General features: G+C 38.6%; 1 protein-coding gene across 4 annotated transcripts in view; it reads left to right on the plus strand.

Moving 5' to 3' along the window:
* The window catches only part of ABCC8 (ATP binding cassette subfamily C member 8), an 80,953-nt gene that overhangs the window by 57,466 nt on the left and 4,486 nt on the right, over positions 1–19,001 (plus strand). For 3 of the 4 annotated variants that reach the window (XM_069803732.1, XM_069803734.1, XM_069803733.1), the window contains 15 exons: positions 719–844; positions 1,540–1,639; positions 2,257–2,504; positions 3,499–3,659; positions 4,813–4,882; positions 5,580–5,737; positions 6,942–7,034; positions 11,215–11,317; positions 12,746–12,859; positions 13,495–13,615; positions 13,778–13,908; positions 14,622–14,700; positions 15,586–15,694; positions 17,262–17,365; positions 18,205–18,338. In XM_069803732.1, the coding sequence (XP_069659833.1) occupies positions 719–844; positions 1,540–1,639; positions 2,257–2,504; positions 3,499–3,659; positions 4,813–4,882; positions 5,580–5,737; positions 6,942–7,034; positions 11,215–11,317; positions 12,746–12,859; positions 13,495–13,615; positions 13,778–13,908; positions 14,622–14,700; positions 15,586–15,694; positions 17,262–17,365; positions 18,205–18,338 (1,851 nt within the window). Of the gene's footprint in view, positions 1–718; positions 845–1,539; positions 1,640–2,256; positions 2,505–3,498; positions 3,660–4,812; positions 4,883–5,579; positions 5,738–6,941; positions 7,035–11,214; positions 11,318–12,745; positions 12,860–13,494; positions 13,616–13,777; positions 13,909–14,621; positions 14,701–15,585; positions 15,697–17,261; positions 17,366–18,204; positions 18,339–19,001 lie in introns of those variants that run through there. The other variant, XR_011328121.1, reaches the window with a different exon arrangement.

Raw genomic sequence — 19,001 nt, forward strand, 5'->3', positions numbered from 1 at the left:
ATTTCTGAGTTTCCAGGGAGAGAGAAAAATACTGCATTAACTATTTTCTAATGCTGTCACATGGGTTTACAATCCACACGCCTCATTTTCCAATTCTGCTTGTCAGATCTAAAGTGAAGGTAGTTACACTGTGTGTATAATGTAGTTACACTGATATAAACCTGGAAACCACACCCTTCAGACTTTGTCTTGCATATGTAATTTTTTTTTTTTTTAAACTGTCCACTATTTATGCTTTTAAAAGCTTTAGGGATTCAAATTTTCCTTATCAGGTCCATGATATCAAACAGATGGTGGAGCCAGCGTGCTCATATCTAATTGCCTGAATGAGGGCAAAACACGCTGTGCACAGTATGTTGCTAAAAGCCTTTTCCTTTTAGGAGGTAAGAGAACTCTAATATCTGATCTTGGTAATGACTTGTATTTAAGAAGAGTAATGCACTCTCCTGCCTGCTGACAGGATCCCTGTTCTTTCTTACTTAAAAGCAGCCTTCCTTTCTGAAAGCATGAAGTGCAGGAAGTTTCTGGGTTTGCAGCATCTTGAGTGAAGGGGGTAGAGTCAAGGGATAACTTCACTGTCTTTTTAGAAGACAGATTTGTTTGCAGAAATAGGCTTTATTTAAGAAGAGAGAAAATTCTGTCCAGACACAGCAATGTAGCTTTAAAATGAATAGACATGTGGCTATTTATCTCACCACTTTTCTTTCTAACTTTTTAGATAATTGCAATGAAAGATGGTAACATCCAGAGAGAAGGAACACTCAAGGACATTCAGAAATCAGAGACTGAGCTCTTTGAACACTGGAAGACATTAATGAATCGACAAGACCAAGAGCTGGAGAAGGTTTTTGATGGGCAGGGCAATCGACATTTGCAAAACATGTGACTTTTTTTTTTTTTTCTTAGGTTGAAAGCATTAGCAAGGATTGACATGCTGTGTGTGATTTCTAACTTAGTAGGAATGTAGTATTACTATTACCATTATTATTTATCTATTAAAAGAAATTCCTCCATCTGGATATCTTGATACTGTTGCCTCTGATCCATTCTTGATAAGAAGCCCTATCAAAATATTCTTGTCTAAGGAGTAATAAATAGGGCCATTTTAGGAAAAGCATTGGTAATGTGCAATACTGACCACTGCTTCTCTAAATATGCCTGAATTTATTCATTGCATTGGGTAGAAGTTTTTCAGATGCGCCGATATCAAGCTCTCTAAATCATTAACACATTTTGTCTTTAATACTATAACACAGGAAGAATGAGATATTAATCTTAGTTCTTATTAATTCAGTGATATCTGTCCAAGTTAAGATTCCAAGAGGGTTGGGATTGACAACCTGAAATTAATGTCAGATATTTAATTTATATCCTTAGGTTTTACACAGAGGTAGCAAATCAATCACTTATGACTGCCTGCTGTAAGATTCTCACTTTTATTTTTCACTGATGTTGTGATTGGAAACAAATTTTGTTATAGCTAGTAATTTTATTTTAGTCATTCTCTGGCTGAAAACACATGAACTGTCCCTTTTTTAGGAGACTATTATTGAAAGAAAAACTGTTTTGGAAAGAACGAACCTCCGGAGGACTATGTATTCCCGTGAAGCTCTGCTGAAAGATGACGAAGAGGATGAAGGTAAAAGGGCACCCTTTGAGCCCAGTACCACTACATTACTGTTTCACAGTTGCATTATATTAGAAAGAATTAACATTATTCAAACTGGCAAGAAAATAATCATTTTTCAGGTGGGTCGTGGTTCATAAAAGTGCTATTTCCACTGATTTTACCTCTGGACTACAGTGATTTCAAGCATTCGGAAATCATAGCTTCCTCCAAACTTTTGAGGTTTTTTTCTTATACTTGAACATGTTTTGATAATGAAAGAGGAATAATATTGAATAATTTATACTGGGTGAGCCTCAAACCTGTCAATAGCTAAGCACACTTGTTTAAAGTTTTACATAGGAAAGAATTACAATTCATTTTATCAAGCTAGTACTTTTTTTTTTTTTTTTCAAAAACATTGCTGAAGGCATTGATTGCCTAGTGCTAAGGTTTTTTGCATTTTTTTAGCATGCATTACTACTAACTTTAGCAGGTTAATATGTGCATGTGTGAACAGTTAATTTCACCTTAAAGCCACTTTTTATCTTGCATGGTAAGACCTGTTTTGTAGCTGCCACTTGCCAGTCCCTACGAAAGGTGTGTATGATTAAGTCAGTGTGGCTGTACTTTTTTCTTGCACGTTGCAGAAGAAGTAACAGAAAGTGATGATGAAGACAACCTGTCTTCGGTGCTGCATCAGAGAGCAAAGATGCCCTGGAGAGCCTGTGGCAAGTACCTCAGCGCAGCAGGAATCCTCCTTCTGCCGCTGCTGGTTCTGTCCCAACTGCTGAAGCACACGGTAATGGTGGCCATCGACTACTGCCTGGCATGCTGGACCTCAGAGGCCATTTCTGTGAAGACAGAGCTAGAGCTGAAAAACTGCTCCGACTGTGAGGTATGCAACACCTCGTTCACCTTCCTTTTATGATTTAACCAGTGGTGATCTGCCACTGTTAACCTCTGCTCCAAGATTTGCATATGATGTGCTATATTTCTAGTAGTAGAGCCTTTCCAGAGTATTTTGAAGGTTAATGCATCTTCAGGTACACAGTGCAATGAAACTGACAGTTAAGTTTTGTGCAGTTGTTCTCCTTCTCCTAGATTTGTTGTATTTTCGTCGTCTAGCTGATATGCCTGAACCTTGGTCTCTAAAGTAATTTTGATATTGTAGTTCTTTTTTCTTTTTCCTGTACTGTTGCATTCCCCCTGCAAGTAGGGCTTTCAGGTTTTGTAACGTACAGGAAACGCAGATTTATTTATTTTTTTTTACGATGAGCACACTTTTTTGGTTGGTTTTTGTGTGAATTCCACATGGAACTGACCACAGTGTTACCTAGCAGGTTACTCTGTATGTATAAAGTAGTAGTGGAGGGATTTTGTTAGAAGTGGGATTGTTTTCTTTATTGGGATTTAGTGCCTGAAAATAATGCATGTTAATGTTCAGGAGGTGCATGTATGATTTCACTGGAGTCATACTTTCATCTCTAAAATATGCTTTATTGATGCTGGGTTTTAATATGAAATTAGTATTTCAAAATAAAAACTATTATATTCTGTTCCTATTCAAAAAATAGACCAAAACAACAAAGCTGTAATAAATGCTTTGAAGATGTTTTTTCTTCCTTCAGATTAAATTATCAAATATATCTTTTAAGGGTTTTTTGTAGTATTCTATGACTTTAAATTTCTGATTAATCTCTTATTTTCATGCAAACAGTCCTCTGTCCAAAGGATAATAAACTATGGTTTAAGATGGTTGAAAATCACTGGCAGTTTAATTTAGGGAGGAAAAAGGATTTACTCCTTAGATTTTTTCAGTCCTGCATTTTTAATAAATTTTAAACATACTTTACAGTGAATAATTTTGTTACTCTTTCTTTGTTTCTTAGGATTTCAACCATTCTCCATATTCAAAAGTGTTCAGCATTCTCTGCTGTCTTGGGATTGCATTATGTCTGGTCACATCAATAGCGGTGGAGTGGACTGGCTTGAAAGTCACCAAAAAGCTACATTCTTCTTTACTAAATAAAATTATTTTGGCTCCAATGAGGTATTCCTCTGACTGTAATGCAAATTGTATTGTAGTCATTTTGTGTTCCTTACTTCAAGGCAGTCTTCTAAGCACAGTTTTTTATTAAGAAGTTACTGTGAATCACATTTTTTTTTAATGTGTCATTGAAAATCACCAGGTATCAAACTACTGAGCAATTTTGAAAATGGTACCCAGTCTGCTCGAGTTCCTAGACACTAGTCAACTGTTTTTCCTGCCTGACTGCAACTTTAGAGATTTACTTCCATGCATGTTTAATTTCTCTTTGTTGTTTTTAATTAGAGAGAAAACACAATTATTGATCAATATGTTGTACAGTTAATTCATAGTGTGCATCATAATCTTAATCACTGGAAATACTGTCAGGCAGCAATTGTGAGAGCCTATGAAAGATAATGAGCTTAGACAAGTGTCATCACAGGCATCATCAGAGTACACTGGGATGCACAGATACTGGTAAAGGCCTTTGTCCTGCTTAAGTTTTCTTTCTGATGCATGAAAGGAAAGTTGTAGTTTGATTCAAACCTGCAGCTGTTACTGCACATTAGGAAAAATACCTTCTTATCTTTAAGCCAACTGTATTTGACCCAGAAATTATGGAGAAATAATATACATGGAAAAACTCAGGATTTTTTTTTTAAACTCTTTTTTTTTCAGGATAGAATTAGACTTCAGATTCAACATGAGTTATGGAACAATTAACAATTACAGAGCAATAATGAAGTTTGTATTTTGCATATGCAAATACAAAGGAAAGGTCTTTTAATAAGTTATTCCAACATCTGTTCCTAGTTATGCATTTCTATTCCCAGAAAAATGCAAGACTTGCAATTTAACTTTGTTTGCATTTTTCATGAATTGAAGAGGCCTCAAATTGCAAATCTGAAAGGATTTTTTTTAAATGTAATCATGTGATTTGGGTAGCTTAGGCAGTAGAGGGAGCTGAGGACATGCTTGCTGTTGCATTACATTCAAGATGGCCATTTTAATGGAAAGCCATGGTTATGGGGAAAAATAAGAAACCTTACTGTGGTTGTCAATTTATTTGCTTGTGTCTGATACAGCACCTAGCTTAAGGAAGACAGAAAAAAAAAAATTTAAAACTATTCTAGTATCAGTATTGTAATCTTTCCCATTCCTTGTCTCATTTTAGGTTTTTTGAAACAACACCTCTGGGAAGTATATTGAACAGATTTTCAGCTGACTGCAATACCATTGACCAGGTAGTGAATAAATATATTCAAGCTGCCAAATTATACTATCTTTCCCAGTCTGAAAGACTGGATTTTCATTTATTTTACACTCATTTAGATGAAATTTACTGATGATCTATAATTTTGACTACTATATCAATTTGCATCATGATTTTCTAGGTTCAGAATTAATTCCTCATCTTAAAAGGACATAGAAAAACCATTTATTTAAGATGCCCTGTATAGAAAAGGGAAGCAAAATTAGATCAACAGTGATATCCCCAAATTAAGAGGATCTACATTTTTTTTAGAAGTGGGTGAACACATTAACTTGACACGTATGAGCAAATGAAATGAGAAAAAGGCAAATGCTGTTGCCCAAAATAGAAATGACTGAAATTCAAATTATCACCATTTACCCCAGACTGCACTGCCAGTTCATAGGACCGATGTAGACACTGAAATCATCTGTTGCATCCCATCTGTAATCCTCTGACATGAGGATTGTGGTCCACAATGGCAGACATGAAGCAGCCCCACAGAAGTCCCTTCAGACTTTCCCAAAACCCAGGAGTCAATTCAAAAGAAGGCCTGTATGTTTAGTGCTTCAAATCCTCAATATTTTTTTTTCCTTTTGTAAGTGGGAGAAATAAAAATGAAACAATGCTGTTTTAAACTTGGTAAGTTATGGAAGATTCTGTGTGCTTATTCTTCTTTATCTATACAGCACATTCCAGCTACCCTGGAGTGCTTGAGTCGCTCCACTTTGCTGTGTGTATCTGCTCTTGCTGTCATCTCATACGTCACACCAATGTTTCTCATTGCCCTGGTTCCCCTCGCAATCATGTGTTACTTCATCCAGAAGTACTTCCGAGTTGCATCACGGTAAGAGCATAAATCTGTATCATTCTGGCAACAGAAACATCTTCTGCAATGCACAATTGTATTGCAGAATTGCAGTTCTGGGGAACTTCATGTTTAAATTCGGTCCTGTCAAAGCCATGGCCCTGTCTGAAAGGGAGCTGAATCTACTACAGTGAAAATGTGCCATTTTACAAGTGCTTTTGTCTGCAGCTCTTCAAGCAGAACTTCTGGGAGGCATGAGCAGGGTCTTTGTCCCTGATCAAAGTTTCTTAGAGTTCACAGGACACACAAACCCAGCTGGATTCTGTCCTCCCCAAAGGCTGCATGCTGGGCATGTCCAAGAAATTGTGGCGACATAACAGGGAAACTGATGTCTGCCTGTCCAGGTAGAAGTGGAAATCTGTAAAGCCAGGGAGAGGCTGGAGAATGCAGTGTAACCATGGTACTGCTGCCCATTAAGTAGCCAACATGCACAAGCATCCTCTCTTGTTCTGGGTGCCTTTTGGTTTTTAACAAGTTGCAAATTTTAGACATATCTATGATTTTTCTCCTTCTAAGGTCATCCAGCTTCCCTCCCAGTGGCACTCAAGAAGCATTTGCAGCAATGCTGCATTTATCCCTTCATGTATGCATGAATCAAGAGGGAGTCTGCAACCAATTTACTTCCTGCTGGAAGGAACTGAGGCTAAATAGAATTTCACCCCACATGTGCTTCCACTGGTTTGATGACTGAACATGATATTGAGAAGCACAGCATAATGATGAGTACAGGCTCACATTTACTCTACTGAGTGTATGAGCTATACTGTTAGCTGAGTGAGAAGTTGTGCTGTCATCTGGGGATGGAGAGGGGGGAGACAGGAGGTTGCATTTCGCCTTCTGCTTAACTTGAACTCTTATTTGCAGTATCTGAAGCCAGAATAGTGTTTAAATGAATAAACAATTTATTATAAGAAATTGGAGTATAGGAGAAACAAAGGAAGGCAGCAAAGGGAAAAGAACCATTTGAATTCCAGCACTGTTAGTATTCAAATCTTAACAGAAAAACCCTCCTGGGTTCTTCGTTCCCTGCTCAGAGACATGCAGCACTGCCTTGCAATCTATCTGAACCTTACATATATAATTATTGTGATAATATTCCCTTTCACTCCCTGGGCCTGTTTCAAGAGAATAACTGCACAACAAAACTGGCATTTTACAGAATTCTTTTCCTAACCCTTTCCAGGGACCTGCAGCAGCTGGATGACAGCACTCAGCTACCATTACTCTCCCATTTTTCAGAGACTGTCGAAGGTCTTACCACCATCCGAGCCTTCAGGTATAGTTTTTTAAGAAACATACATTACCTCGCTTTTGAATATCTACCTCTGATTCTGTTCTGCAATTGTGCAGTTGTAAGTAATGGTTATTTGGATCACGTGGAAAATCCAGAGTCCCCAAAACACTGGTAAGGGGGAACTCCAAAACATTGAAGAACTTTAAGCATTTTGCATGTGAAGGAATTACTGTAGAAAAACAAGCTAATGTGTGTCAGCTGCCTGGCGGTAACTTTTCATACACTTGCACGCAGCCTGAAAAAAAACTTGGGGGCATATGTGATTTAAGAAGCTAAATTAGCTTGCAATTACCGCAGCATGCGGTGTGGCAGACTATGCGCTTGGACAGTTTCCATGGAACAACTAATATGCACTAACTTGTTATATCAGAGTAATTTGTGTATGAGTTGATGTCCTGGTAAGATAAACTGTGCATGCTAGTGACTTCAGAGGATACAGTAGCACTCTAAATTATTTTCAGATTGCTAGCTGAAAATGTGGTTGTTCATACTGACCTTGAAAATACAGAAGCTGGAGGCGAAGTCTTTGATCGCCTGTTTTGATTCATTTTTCTGTCCACATTAGCTCACAGGAGCAGCCCAGAAATACCTGATAACGTGCCTGGGTTGTGCATCTGTGTCGTGGTTTAACCCCAGCCAGCAACTAAGCACCACACAGCCACTCACTCACTGCCCCCCCACCCAGAGGGATGGGGGAGAAAATCGGGAAAAGAAGCAAAACCCGTGGCTTGGGATAAGAATGGTTTAATAGAACAGAAAAGAAAAAACTAATAATGATAATGATAACACTAATAAAATGACAATAGCAATAATAAAAGGATTGGAATGTACAAATGATGTGCAGTGCAATTGCTCACCACCCACCGATCGACACCCAGTTAGTCCCTGAGCGGCGATCCCCTGCCCCCACTCCCCCCAGTTTATATACTGGATGTGACGACACACGGTATGGAATACCCCGTTGGCCAGTTTGGGTCAGCTGCCCTGGCTGTGTCCTGTGCCAACTTCTTGTGCCCCTCCAGCTTTCTCGCTGGCTGGGCATGAGAAGCTGAAAAATCCTTGACTTTAGTCAAAACACTACTTAGCAACAACTGAAAACATCAGTGTGTTATCAACATTCTTCGCATACTGAACTCAAAACAGCACTGTACCAGCTACTAGGAAGACAATTAACTCTATCCCAGCTGAAACCAGGACAATCTGTTACAAAAACAGCAGTCACACTGATACTAGTAGAGGTGCCAGTAAAGCTGCTGCTGAGCTTACCAGCTGCTTTCCCTGCACTAGTGCTATCCTTGTCTTTTCCCAGTTGACTCAAATGCAGTCAACTGTCTTCCACACACATCTCATCTAGATGTCTACACATTTTGTTGGTTAATTATTACTGTTACCATTCTATCTTTGAAACAGTAGTGCTTATTCCTCCTAACCTATAATTTTTATTTTATAATAGAAGTAATGCACAAACTTAACTTTTCTTAAACTATTCTAAATAGGATATAGATAGCTTAATGAAAGAACAACCAATTTAAAAGTTTGTTTCTTATTGACTGAAGGTATCTTCCTGAAGAGTGGTAGAACAGCATAGTATTTTCCATTATTAATTACTATTATTGGATATTTAATTCATTAAGTGCCAAGAGTGTTCTTTAGTTTGTAGCTATGGCTATGTTCAGTTTTAAAGAAATTCAATTTCTCTTTTAATTGTTGCTTTTCTCATTTATCCATAAATTCTTCTGCTTCATCAACAGGATCTTTAGAGTATTATGGCTGTATATTTTCAGGTGTTGATGCAATAAATAATATTCAATGCTATCTAGCTAATATTTTCAGTCTTTTGGAGCATTCCATCTTGATTCTTCCTGTCACCTTGAAATGAATTCCTCTGTTAAAAGAATTGTTTGGTGCCTCCTTTTTCTTAAATCCTGCAGTAACTGATGTGTTTCTGACCCAAACAGCCATGTGCGTTCAGCAAGTTCTGTATTCCATCTGCCTGCCAGTGTCCCGCATCAGCTGGTAACCTAGCTATTTTTAGGACTGTGTAGCTTTTCAGCTGCCTAACATGTTAGCAGCAGTGGAGTTTAGACTTGCTAGCTTGAGCATCCCTAAAAATAACACTAATTCAGGAATCCAGTCATTAAGTTAGGAGGTGCCAGTTATTCATGGAGTGTCCTTACTCTTGGTAGCTCTTCGTCCTGCACTTACTCAGAATGCATAAGGAAAGAAATAAAAAAAAAAATCCAGGGGGAGATCAGAAAGACAGCTACTGCTGCAGCTATAAATACACCTTCAGCAGATGCCCTGGCCTGATTTATAGTCTGCTATCTGGCACCTCAGATAGCGTTGGTGCTAAACAATCGATAAAATGTAAATGTGAAGGCTTCTGCAATGACCGATCTGTATTCTGAGAGGCCTGGTAATCTGGGGCCACTTTCTGATATTTCTGCAGTACTCCACCAACAGTGGTAACTTTGTCTGAATCCCTGTTCCACGTGCATATGCATGACTGACTCATGATGCATACCTCACATCTTCTGAGGCATATCTGCATCGCGTAATACCTCATGGTATAGAGATATGAAAGTTAAATGTGACTGAATTGGTTCCAGAAGCAGTACAGCCACCTCTGTATGGTAGGGCACTGAGGGCAATTCATCCTGAGAAAGGCAGGGCTAACTAGCTCGGACGCTGTGTGACACTAATGCTCACTTTTGGGAACAGCCACTCCAGGCTATGCAAACACACTTGGAGCCAGCCCAGGCCATTCTCCATTGCACACAGCAGACATGTCTCTTATGTCTTGGCACATTGGCTAAGTTGTGCAACAGCTAAATTATTTCCACAAAGTGGCACTTATTTCTTATCCTCAGAAGCATAAATGATTTATGTAAAGTCGTAACTTTATTATACTGTAATCAGAAGAAGGATTAAGATACTCTGCAGTGAACAAATTTGAAAGCTTCTCTAAGCTATGTACTTCACACTTAAACAAAACATTGTCATATCTTTCTCTCATATCAGTATAAGGAGAGCTGAGTTTATAAACAAGTAGTGCTTGTTGCACCATAATAGCTAAGGATATAAATAGGGCAAGGTTTTATAGGGGGAGATTAGCAAGTTTGTTAACTTACTAATGTAATAAAGGTGGGGAAAAAGGCAAGCTTTGGGTGCTTAAACTAGATCTTCAGGCCTTCAAGCTTCTGTTACTACCGTGGAAAAAGCTTTTGTGCCAGACTTCTCCTTTATTATTAGACATAATTATTGATACACTTTATTATTAACACATCACATTAATTTACACCTAGGCAAATAAATATGCCCACCTAAAAGGCGTGACTGACTGACTCGCATGCTTGCCAAGACCCCAGTCTAAATAGGTGTAACAGGGAATCATCTTCCATATCTGCTGATTTCAAGGCAGAATTCATTGATGCAGCTATTCTGATGAGTGGGTGCAGATTCACTATCATAAACTGTAAACAGACCTATTTGCCATTAATCTTATTTTGTGTTCTGTGGCTAATTCATGGGGGAGTGAGGGGACACGATACATTTCTTTCCAGTCTGTAACTTTTTGTTGCACCATGTGCTTCAACTTTTGTTTTCCAAAGTGCTCCATTTGTTTAGTGATAAGGACAAACATGCTTGTCTAACACTGGAGCTACCATGACTGGCTGTACTTTGAATTTATACTTCATAAATGGTTACAATTTCTAGGTGCTGCAGTAACATAAATTTTAAAACTTCCACTTATATGATTGAGAAGAGGAACTGTGTTCTGATGCATTAATACTTCTTTTCACAAGTACATGCATGTGTTCTCTCATATATTTTTAATGTTTTTAGTTTCAGATTTGTCTTTCTTAGTTACTGTGTAATAAAATACATTTAGAAAATGCCCAGCATGATCCAGAAGTCCCATATAGTGTTTCATCAATGCAATAACATCCATTTACTCCTGAAGATATTTTACAAATACAGTTTGCATGTGTCTAATACAAGTCTACAGAAGATGTCACTCTGAATTATTGATAGGCTGATTTAGATGCTGTGTCAAGCTGTCCATGACCATATAACCCCAGAAATTAAATTTTATTTTTCATTTATCCAAGACCCCAAGGCCTGACCCCTTTTTTTTTTTTTTTTTTTTTTTTTTTTTAAGGTATGAGGCCAAATTTCGACAAAAACTTCTTGAATACACAGACTCCAACAACATCGCTTCCCTTTTCCTTACGGCTGCCAATCGCTGGCTGGAAGTCCGCATGGCAAGTACATTATTTTTGTGTATGCACAATGAATTTATTTTACTTCATTCCAAGCAATCTGATGAGGCATCCAACAGTTATCCAGCCTCATCTGGGTTTCGAAGCTATACCTTTACCCTTTATATCTCTATCTCTCTAATGAACATGTGCCCAACCCATCCTGGAAACTGAATGGAGTACAAATTTTTCCCATAGCCTGCAGCTGTTTCTCCAAGACAAGAATAGTTTTTATAGGTCACATTGACTCTTCTGTGAGCAAAGAGTGATCAGAGCTGGTCAAGCTGTGCCGCCAGCCAGAATGCCTTTATGGGACTGTGTTAGTCAGCAATAGCAGGCCTTTGCCTTGTGGCTCCCCAGGAACGTTTCAACATCTTGAAAGCTCTCTGTATAAGTAGAAGGACGCAGACAGGTTTATGCCTATTTTGGGTCATCTGAAGAATGCCAAAGATACTTAGGTGCCTGTTTCCTTAGAATGCTCAGTAAAGTGGCCTGGCATGAGAAATCATTTATTAAAAACAATTCCTTGAGAAGCAAATCAAGGAATTTTATGTTGTGGATGGTGATATTTGTATCAGACTTTGTTAGATACAGGTGTAGTACCGCTGTTATGGTAACATGGGGTCCTTTTATATGTGCTAAGTGTACCTCATATTTCATGTCACACTCTATACCTGCATTTTGGACTCCATTTTAGCTGGTACCTTTTGCTACTTAAATTTAGATATTGAGTACGACTTAAATAAAATGTTATTACCCTTTTATATGTTCAGTCCTAGACCACCTGAAGTCCCTAATTCTGATCAATGCCTGGATCACTAAACAGTACAAACATAGACAAGTGACAGTTTTCCTCCCATGTGGTTCATTTTCTAGTCTGTTACATATTTTTAACAAAGACTTGTCTGTGGGAAGTCAAATCACTAATGATTTAAATTAAAGCAGCAAAAGCCCATCATGGGTGGACACAGTCCAACTAACAGATACACGCTGTGCAAGAACAGCTTGTTTGAACAAATGTGGATTGTAGCCACTCAGCAGCAATAGCAGTGCCTCCCAGCAGTTCATCATCAGCCACGGAGAGGATCTGCTCACAGATTGGATCACATGAGCGTTTCCCTCCTACCCCAGGTAACATCAGCTCCAAGTTTCAGCCATCTCCATTACATGCTTAAAATATCTGTATTGACTTCTCCAGAAGATTAGGAGTGTTGGTACAACTCCTTCTCTGTACAACAGCCTTTCCAAACAGCACAGCCATGTTAAAGGCAATGAGAATGGGTTCCTAGACAGGGTGTGTATGGAGTTACGTGGTGTTTTCTGCCTGTATTTCAAACTGTGCAATGGGTTTGTTATTTGGTATGCAAAGTTATGAGAACATTTTAATCATTTGTAGACTTACAGTGATGGAGCTTATTCATGTTCCTTCAGGAGTACATTGGAGCATGTGTGGTACTCATAGCAGCTGTCACTTCTATTACCAGTTGCCTGTATAGTAAACTCTCTTCAGGACTTGTAGGCTTGGGACTAACCTATGCTCTTATGGTAAGAATCTCAGGACCCTTTCTGTCTCTCCCAAACATATTTTTGTAATTCTTCAGGGCACAAAGGTGAACAGGAAGATCGAAGGTGTCTGTACATCTATAGTGGGTACTGTAACGTCACTGAAACCATGTGTTAACTTCAGTTCACATTCAGTGGTTGACATATTTGAGTGTATGCTTTCTTCAGTTGTTAGATAAAATATTTATTGTAGTATTAGTTCAAATATGCCAACAAAACATGGCCAAGTTGCATCATATCTTTTTATATTGTTTTCCATTGTGAAGAATATTTTTTCAGTGCATCAATTGTAATTATGCCCTGGTACATCATTCTAGACTGTCAAACCTTAAGTTACTAATATGATGTCTTTTCACCTGTCTTTACTGTTCCCCTCCCTCTTTCCTGTTGGTGTAGATCAGATCTCCATAGTACCAAAGTATCTGTGCACTGCAGCTAGGAAATTTAACCTTTAGTTATTGTTATCACCCTGTTGATGTGTACTGTACAGTTCATTCACAACTTCAGCTTATGAAGGCTGAACAAGCATTACTGTGGAGGAATATAAACTGCATGCTGGTCAAATGATGCAAACTACTAAAAATCTGGAATTTAGCAGTGTATTTGCTTTACATCAGGTGTCTAACTATCTGAATTGGATGGTTCGTAACCTGGCTGACATGGAGATCCAGCTGGGTGCGGTGAAAAGAATCAATGGCCTTCTCAAAACAGAAGCTGAAAATTACGAAGGGCTCCTTTGTAAGTGCAGTTTTGTGCAGCATGCAGAAAGAGCTTGCTGAAATTTTAATGATTTTTGCACTGTATTACCATGAAAAAATGTAGTAAATCACTTAATGAGCTGATGAATTTATTATGAGAGGATTGGTTCCTTGTTTTTTTTCCCCTGTGCTCTTGGTACAGCTTCCTCACAGATTCCCCAGAACTGGCCAGACAGAGGGGAGATCCAAATCCAGAACCTCAGTGTCCGATATGACAGCAACTTAAAGCCAGTGCTAAAGCATGTCAATGCCCACATCTCTCCAGGACAAAAGGTGAAGAACTGCAGTGATTCTGAGAAGCTTTTTAGACTAGCACATCACAGAAATCAGAGTTGAAAAAACCATACAGTATGTTTTGATGACTGAATTACAGAATTTTTGCTCTAAAAGAATGTAGTACACTGTAGGGGAGTCTATGGGTTTCTTAGTTGTGTGTGTTTAGGTATAAGTTATAGTGATAAGTTAGAACTACACACCACTTCTCAGTATCCCAGTGCCCTGCTGTCAGCATACAGTGCCAAAAGAAGTGACAGTGACCCTTTACTGTTAGACCTACTTTCCATCATTCCCATGTGGCTCCCTTGCCTTTATTCCCATTTCTCTTCTGCTTCATCGCGTCTCTGTTTTTTCTCTGTTGGTTTTCTCCTCCTTAGTCCTGTTTGCCTGTGTCCTTCCTGCTAAACAAGGCCATCTCAGGATCTGAAGTTTTGCCTGCAGCACTGGCTAGCCCTCCTTCTGTTCCTCTGTGTCACTCTCCTATTGTTCCTGTATGTAGGACTGGCCTTGGTTTATCCCTAAATGCTCAGACCCCTAAAGACAGAGAGCAAACTTAGGGACTCTGTTATGGCCAGTTCAAGTCTGACTGAACTGTCAGGAGGACATGAGGATCACGTGGATTGGAAAAGCTCTGTCCACTCATCTTAAGTTCAAATACGGACATTATCCACTTCTGCTCACCTGATGTTCATCTGCTTTCTGTGACACAGATTGGAATCTGCGGCCGAACAGGCAGTGGAAAATCCTCCTTCTCTCTTGCATTTTTCAGAATGGTTGATACTTTTGAAGGTAAGATTACACTTTTTCATATCAGTTAAGCTTAGCTCCTGAAGGTGCTTTGGTAGTCCTTCCTGAACAGCAGCAGCTTTGAAGTGCGATTTCTGAATCTGCAGGACATACTCTCTGGCCTCATTTAAATACGATATCATCTGTTACCTAACAGCTGTGCCGTTGATAAGCTGGATCAATAAAAGTCCTACCTGACAGAAGGAAAAGTCTTTTTGTGCTGTTAAATCACAACAGTAGGAGTAAACTATAAAAGGGGAAGGAAGGTGTTCAAGTACAATGATGGATCCACGCACAAGGCACAGATAGGACCCACAGGCCCAGAAAACTCAGCAACTGGGGATTGCCTTTTGGCCTGCTGCCCTGGAATTTCTTGCCATCTTTCCTGCTATGTGTGCCACATCCACGTACCTCATGAGTGTCTTCCTGTGCATCTCAAAAAATTTTAGACTCGATTTCCCAGCCACATTGCCCACAGGACCTTTATGCAGAGCCAGACAGCTGTACTTGGAGATAAAATTTCAAAGTGCTCAATAATAATTTGGCTTTCTGAAATGCTTGTTCCCCCTGGTAACTAGTCCCTGGTTGAAGTAACCTCTTGCCTTGCTGTTTGATAGATGTTTATAATGGTCAAGCAGATAAGTAGTGTGTCTAATCATTCATAAAATACTACAGGTACACTTCGTATTCTTCCCAGCTGAGACTTAGTCTCAAGACAATTGTGCTTGTTGCTTAACCAAAACTTGTTTCATTAATGAATAAGGGGATATGCCATTCAAGGCCTGTTCCTGCTGTACTGTACTGTAAGCTGAAAGTAAGCCATGTCTTTGCCAGCAGCTGTGTGGCATGATAAACAGTCTAGCAGACTATCCATTTTCTTTTGAATAGGAAGGATTATAATTGATGGTATAGATATCGCTAAGCTCCCCTTACAGACGTTGAGATCCAGGCTGTCAATCATTCTCCAAGATCCTATTTTATTCAGCGGAACAATCCGGTAAGCATTAGGCACCAACAATAAAAACTATATAATGAGTTATAAGCCATTATGTACTGTAATTATACCATATAATGACTTTTACAGAATTGCTGATAGCAAACTGTTCAATTGCAGTATTCTCAGTTGGAGTAGGGAGGATCACTGCCTTCTGTCCTTTTTACCCACCCTTGCCAGACTGCACCTTCCCAGTGCCTGAGCCTGGTCAGCACACTGTGGGCAGAAGGCATCCCATGCCTGGGAAGTAGGGGAAGTCACTATTTCTCCAGGATCGAGTAATCAGTTTAGCTCACTGATCAAATACCTATAACCACCAGCACTTCTTGAAATCTTTCTCCTACATCTGTTTTCATCTGTCTGCTTTAAAAAATGAGATGGAAGAAAAGCGGACTAAAACATTTATGTAGAAAAAGAGGAAGCAATAGAACAATATGAGAAGTACTGGGGGAAGTCTGGGGTATTTTATCTTGGAGCCTCTATCCGTGTTGCTCTTCTAGTCTTTGCGATGTTCTTTCATCTGAGAATAAACACCTTGTTTCTTCCCCTGCCCCCACTCTTTCTCTGAGAGGATGATGCAATAGAAACAGTGGCAGAAAGTACCACAGTTTCAAACAAATGTCCTTCCTTATGTCTGTGGCATTTACCTTAGAAAGGAACAGTACGATCCTCAGTGCAGAGTTACATCACCTGCAGTTACAGTTGCTACATAAAAGTCAAAGTTCACTAAAAATAATACAGGCTTCTGTGGTTTGCTGACTCCACACTAATACAGATCCCAAGATTATCTCCTGAACATGAATATAGCATGATTGAATTGTGTCAGAAGATGAGGTGACTGTATACCTTTGTTTTATTAATTAACCTATTAAAAAATTTATTTAGGCCAGCATTGGTCATTGACAGCACATACAGTAGGAGTAAAAAGTAAAAATAAAGTGTTATGCACCATTAAATCTTTTATTTCTGATTATCATTCTGTATATTAATATGATAATGAGATTCACATTTGTTGCTATCATTTGTGGGCTACAGCAAGCTAAAATAACATTCATCTGTTCATAAATTCAAGATTTGTTCGGTTGTAGTGAAGACTTGCATTTCATAATTCAGTATGAAGCTTGATTGTTCTGTTTAGAATTTCTATAGCAAAGAGACATTGCATTTAAAAGGAGAGATGGTAGAATTTTGGCCTTTGTTAAAAATGAATGTTAATTTAAACTGATTATATTCACAGCTTTTTTCTTCAGACCTTTTTCTAGTAAAACATGAGAATTTCTTTATTCAGAACAAAATAAATTCTAAAACCACAAAGGTATCTGCAAAACAGAAAGCTTTTCCCGTTCTGCGCAAATGAGAGAGTCAAATTTTGTTCTTAATCACATTGGTATAAATGTTGACTACGTCTGCAAAATTCAGTGCATTTATACCAATGATAGATCACAATCAGGCCCAAATCTTTAGCATACGATTCTGATTATTTGCATGTTTGTTTCTAAGCACACTAAAAGAAGAAATACATTGCAGAAGTTTATATTGACTGATATTCTTGAATTACACATAACTGTAGGTTTAACTTGGACCCTGAGAAGAAGTGCACTGACAGCATGCTGTGGGAAGCATTGGAAATAGCACAGCTCAAGCATGTGGTGAAAGCGCTCCCTGGGGGCCTAGGTAATAAGACTTCTTTCTTGAGAAGATTGCTTCCAGTGTTCACAACATCCCTGTTTCACGCTTACTATTTATTAAAAAGGTAGTTGCTGAAGAAAAAGCGTTTTAGGTTTATGGAAGGTGATAAAAAGTGTTTGCCTGCAGGCAAAGGTCCTATATCCATATAACTCCCTTACCCGGATATCCTATATCCATATATCCCTCTCTATCCCTATATCCATATAACTCCCTTAAAAGGGCAGAATCCTTTTCTATTCAAATCAATGGTAAAATTATTATTTTATCTCAGTATGTCTTCATTATGAAGCATTGAGGTTTACAGGTCTTGTGAATTCAAATAAGGTATCAAGTCAGGTGTTATCTAGAATATGTTCTTTTGTATTTTCCAATACTTGTGTCCAGGGAGGAAGATTTGAGAAGCTTAAAGGTGTGAAGCATTTGGCCATGAAAAAAAAACAAAACCAAAAACAAACCCAAACCTTAAAAATGGAAAGTTATAGAGCCTTAGGGTAAAGAAATGGTGGATGCCACTTTCACAGGGGGGATGCAGTGTCCTAGACTGCACGTGTTCCAGAGCAACTTGCTCTTAAACTTCCTTAGCTACTTTGATGTCTAACAGATATGAAGAATATCATGAGACAGAAGTACTTGTTTTGAACAGTGGAAATAAACAGGAAAAATAGGGTCACCAGCAGCTGTAGACCTAGGAAATGTTACTTTGAAAGTCTTTATGCTCCAAGAAAGACATAATTTTCCAAACATATGCTTTACTCTGATCTGACCCTCTCATACACACACACAGGCAGACACCATAAATACTGTTTTTGCTATATCATTTCCAGATGCTATAGTCACAGAAGGGGGTGAAAACTTTAGCCAGGGCCAAAGACAGCTGTTCTGCCTAGCAAGGGCTTTTGTGCGGAAGACGAGCATCTTCATCATGGATGAAGCCACAGCATCTATTGACATGGCAACAGTGAGTTTGGAGTGTTTCTGATTTCTGTTTTTCCTTGAGGGGGACACAACCACTAATATGCAAAGAAAAATGTGGAAAGCAATTCTATCTGCTCTCTAATATGCTTACACCATATTTAATGCAGATGTGTTCACAAGTCCAGGTAGTTGTGAGTCATTGCTGACTAATCTAAAGCGCTTTTAAATTGTTTTACCAGGGGTTTAATAGTTATTCCAGCATTGCTTGCAGTAGGAAAATGAAGCATGTTATTTCAATGGGCAGTTTGATCTCCTGAAGTAAATAAAGCTGTGGAAGGTCAGCTAGGATGATCAGTGAAGGGTAAATTGGCAAGCAAATTTCCACAGCATGATGGACAGCACAAGTCAGGAGGTTTAGAAGGCTTGAAAGTAGTGTCAAGAAAATAAACAGAGACATAGAAAAGACATACCAGGTTATTGCATGAATTGCCTGAAATTGCTAGACAGAGGTTAAACCACACAATAATAGCGTACTGACTGGATTTTAGCCAAATAGAACAGTATATTCTTAGGATTTTTTTTTTCCTCTGTTATGTTATGAGAAATGTTTCAGTCTTCATGGTTATTCTGTGAGTAAAGAATATAATTGAAGGGGTTTGTTACAACAGCTATAATTTTTAGTTAGGTAAAATGTTAATGTGTTGGG

The sequence above is a fragment of the Haliaeetus albicilla genome, chromosome 16 (assembly GCF_947461875.1).
Source record: "Haliaeetus albicilla chromosome 16, bHalAlb1.1, whole genome shotgun sequence".
Classification (NCBI taxonomy): Eukaryota; Metazoa; Chordata; class Aves; order Accipitriformes; family Accipitridae; genus Haliaeetus; species Haliaeetus albicilla.